Source organism: Galendromus occidentalis, unplaced genomic scaffold, assembly GCF_000255335.2.
Source record: "Galendromus occidentalis unplaced genomic scaffold, Mocc_1.1 scf7180000076543, whole genome shotgun sequence".
In the NCBI taxonomy this organism is placed as follows: domain Eukaryota; kingdom Metazoa; phylum Arthropoda; class Arachnida; order Mesostigmata; family Phytoseiidae; genus Galendromus; species Galendromus occidentalis.
Window position 1 is genome coordinate 624297 of NW_003804532.1, and position 4075 is coordinate 628371.

At 52.3% G+C, this 4075-nt stretch overlaps 2 protein-coding genes across 2 annotated transcripts in view; one reads left to right on the top strand and one right to left on the bottom strand.

Annotated features, from left to right (window-relative positions):
- Positions 1-630: 630 nt before the first annotated feature.
- On the bottom strand, positions 631-2661 carry frc (UDP-sugar transporter UST74c fringe connection). Its single transcript, XM_003739533.2, has 2 exons — positions 2060-2661; positions 631-1506 (listed from the first exon to the last, which is right to left on the bottom strand). The coding sequence occupies exons 1-2, from the start codon at positions 2230-2232 to the stop codon at positions 663-665; spliced, it is 1017 nt and encodes a 338-aa protein (XP_003739581.1). The 5' UTR covers positions 2233-2661; the 3' UTR covers positions 631-662.
- Positions 2662-3380: 719 nt separating this feature from the next.
- The window catches only part of LOC100908540 (kelch domain-containing protein 3), a 4650-nt gene continuing 3955 nt past the window's right edge, over positions 3381-4075 (top strand). The window contains exon 1 of the mRNA XM_029113315.1: positions 3381-3719. Coding sequence (XP_028969148.1) covers positions 3657-3719 — 63 coding nt within the window. The 5' untranslated portion in view covers positions 3381-3656. The remainder of the gene's footprint in view (positions 3720-4075) is intronic.

The following is a 4075-nucleotide window of genomic DNA, read 5'->3' on the forward strand; positions in this document are numbered from 1 at the left end:
GGGTCATCCTCCGCACTTATCCTCCACACTCGATGCGCTGAGCTTGATGACACGAACTTGGCATGCGGACCTATCGCGAGTCATGATTCAATCTCACTTTATGAATTTCGAGGTCAAGTCGGGGTGCGGAATGACGCAATCCTTCATTCGTGTCGCTAAACTTGACAGTCCTTCCGACTTTCATCCTATCATTCGCAAACGAAGCTGACGCTCGGAACGGAAGGTAGAAAGCCATTCACTTCGCGTCAACGATCTGGAGAAGGAAAGCGCTCGCTTTTTCCTCCCACGAGGTGCTCCACATGAAATCAGAGACGAGGGGCATTTCCTATTGGTTTATTAACATTTTCTTATTCACAATGACTAATTAAAACTCCGAACTCCCCTCTTCGCTGTGGGCGGGATCCCGACTCGTATCGCCCTTTTGGCACTGACATAGGTACTTAGAGACCGCCTCCATCGCACTTACAAGAATTAGTCGTTTCGAGCCTATTTTTACATTTATTACCCCGGAGGAATATCGAAGTGAATTTGGGAGATTCCACACTTCGTATATCTGAGGTTCTCGTCGTTTCCATCAGATCTCCACCCTGTTAATCACTTAAATAATTATCCATAAATACTGGGACGGCTTCAACAAGACTTGTCCGGTATTGCGCAGGCTCTCAGCTTGCGATGTTGAGTGAGAGCGGTGCTGTGTCGGATACCGTGAGAATCTTTAGCTCCGCGGAATCTACGACGGGCTGCTTGTCTGGTGTTCGGGCTTTACTTTCGGCTCGTCGTACGAAGGTAAAGTACGAGTACGCCAAACTTCCCGCCATTGAGATATTCAAACCAAGGAAGTTTGTCCAAGTGAAGATGTAATCGCCTCCTATGTGCATTCCAACATAGGTAACCATGATGTTCTTCAGACATCCAACGATTGTCGTCGTGAGAGCTGAATTATGGGCAGTGCATAAGAGAGTGCTGTACATCAGAGCGAATCCCATAAAACACGACGATAGGAAATATGTGACGAAAATTGGATCCTCCCACTTTTCGAAGCCAAAACTATCCCTCAAATCACCGGTCCACGTGGCTATCACGAACAAGGGCACAATCATAACGAGAGCGTTGTAGAAAAGAAGACCGTATTTCCCCAAATCCTTCGCATCCAGCTTTTTCTTTGTGTACACTCCATTGGCTGCGGTGAAGAAGTCGTTGAGCAAAACTGATGTGTACCCTTCGAGGTCGAACGCCATATCCTCCAAAGCGGCAATGATCGCTCCCATGACCATCGCGATGACCGACATCACAATGGCAGGTGGAGCGACGGATTTGAGGATGTAGTACTCTCCGAACAGAGTCATTAGAATTGAGAAACGTCGCAGAACAGTGAACATTGGTAGACTTAAGCGTTTGGTTCCAATGAACCCCGAGACTAGATTGCCCACGTAGAATACAGGCAACGGGAAAACCTTCCTAAGCACTCGCGTCGATGGAGCGGGAAAATCCACAACTTTGAGTTCTCTGAAAGGAAGAAAATCAGTGAGCGTTTCCGAGAGTATTTTCGAGTTCAAAAATCAGGGCACGAGGAGTCGTTGAGGGCATCTCTGATCGATTGCGGCTCATGGGGAACTTGACCGCCATCAAAGCCTTAAGATCGGGATTAGCGTGAGAACAAGTGATTTTCCGATAGCATAGCATCGTTCTCGATCAAGAAGGAAGGGAGCGAGATTGTCTTGGATCGAATTTTCCCAGGGCTCGGTATTACCGAGTCGGTAATCGACTCGGGCTCAGACCCGCTGATTGAGACCTGATGGAGAAACCATTCGTTTGCATGGATGGCATCGTCCTCGAGCACATGCTCTGTATGCCTTGAGCTAATCATGCCTCACGAACTCGGGTGATTCCCCAGCTGTCACGAGATTGGGCTGTCATGGGAAATATCTGTCGAACATTCAACGAGCATCGCCAGAAGCATCGATTGACCGCGTAACACCTCTCGAACTCGAACTTCGATATCCTCTTGGGAAAAATCGCCTGGTTTCCCGAGGTGTCATCGATGGCGCTCAGAACTTACCTCAATATCAAGAGCACGATGATGGCCGTTGTCATCTGACCGAGCCCGAGGAACATGGGACTCGGAAACGAATACGATGTGAGTACTATCTTGTTGACCACCATTATCAGGAACGACACCGCTCCGTAGAGCAGCGCACTGAACAATTTCATGAAGGCGGCGGATTTTGCCATACTGTTCGAATTCTATTATCGGTTCTGGAGCACTGCACAAATTCTCTTCATCACGTCATGTAAATCCAGAGGAGCTGTACCATCTGGAGAATTCTCTGTGAGCCCATTGATTAGCGGCCGCCTCGACTGCAGATCTGGAAATGAGCACCACTCGGTCCAGCTCAGAGGCCCGGTGTCCGGCTAGCGTTGCTCCTTGTCATGGTCGCTCGGCGAGCACCGGCTAGCGAGCCGAAAGCAGCAGCTCTCCGGCTGAACTTTTCACTCACTGTAGCGGCAGCCACTGGTTGTCCCGTCGGGGAGAGAACACGCAGCCTCGAATGTGCACACATGCTGGTCTCTGGAACAACAGCCTCTACTCTTTTCCCGCGTGTTCGGAACGACAGTGTTCCTTTCGCACTCCTCTAATGACACTCAGCCTGTTCATACCGCCGCCGTAATTTCCTCCGACGACGTCGAACGACGATGAGTGGGCTGCCGCCGTCCGAGAGGAGAGGGGGCAACGATTGTTGGAAAACAACAACATCCAACAGGAGCAGAAAACGCGACCGTCACTGAGAACCTCCGACCGCTTCTGAGACGACTGCTGCGTGGCACCGTCGGCTTGGCCTCGGCCGAGCTGCCGCTTGCCACCTCGACGTTGCGAGGTGCGTGCCGTCAAGCGGAGCGCTGCGCGCGAACCGCGACCGCGCCGCTGATGATCCCGTTGCCTTGCTCAGGGCTTCTGACACATGACCCTCGACGCCGGCAGGTGATGAAATTCCCGGGAGACCCCGATCGGTTTTCGGTCTGTAAAGGTCTCGGATACAGAGGTTCGGCAACATTCAGGATACCGCGTAAAAGTCGGGGAGCTCACATGATTCACACAGAAAACCTTCGAAGCCGGGAGCAAGGATTTCTTAAGTTCGAAATGGCGCGCGCTCCAAATCCAAGATCGTCTGCTCCAAGAGCTCGGCAGCTCTCTCCGTAGTCTCTGTAGAATCTGCCCATGAGAGAGTGAGAGCATCCGACCTGGGGACCTGGGGAGTGTCAGCGCCGCGCCCGCCGGCGCCACTTGCAGCGCCGCTGCTACTTACTCTGTCGTAGACGTAGAAAGGGTGGTGGTGGTGTTGTGGTACTACAGACACACACGCGCAGACACACTCATACACACAAACGCACTCCGCCGCAGCACGGGAGAGGCAGCCGTAGAAAGAAAGGCAGTCGGCCACCCAGCGAGCCGCTTGGACAGGCCAAATACAAGAGACGATAGCGGTACTACACGAGACATAAAGTTCTGCGTACGCTTGCCGTGTGTGTGTTACGGCTCTGGAGGTTTGAGATCGCTCCTGGCCTCGGACCGAGCCGCGGAGTTTGAAGGGTCGTGAGAAGCAGCGCATTGACGTTGACCTGATCTATCATTCCGGCATGTGAGACCCTCCGACGAGATGAATGAATTGATTCACGTCAATCCTCTGAAGTATCCACCGACAGGAAGCGCGAAACCACAGGTTAGTTTTTCCAATCTGGCAGCCCGGGACTCGAACCAGAGTTCATTCGAGCAACACTGAGTCTCTGTGACAGTGTACATGGCAGTGCCGACACGTTACTGCGCAAAAGCGCTCCCTTCCGCGCGAGAAGACTGCTGGATGTCCATTCTCAGTACTTATCATCTCATGATGCTCATTGATACGGGGCCAGAGATGCACTCCTCAGCGCACTGATCGCTACCGTCTCAGCCGCGTCCAGAAAACCTTAGTCGCTGATGCCGCCCCCCAAAGTCGCCGGGCAGCTCGAGGACAGGCACGCGAGCTGCTTTCGGCCCATCTTAGTTGCCTATTCTGATGATCACTGACAATCTCCTTGC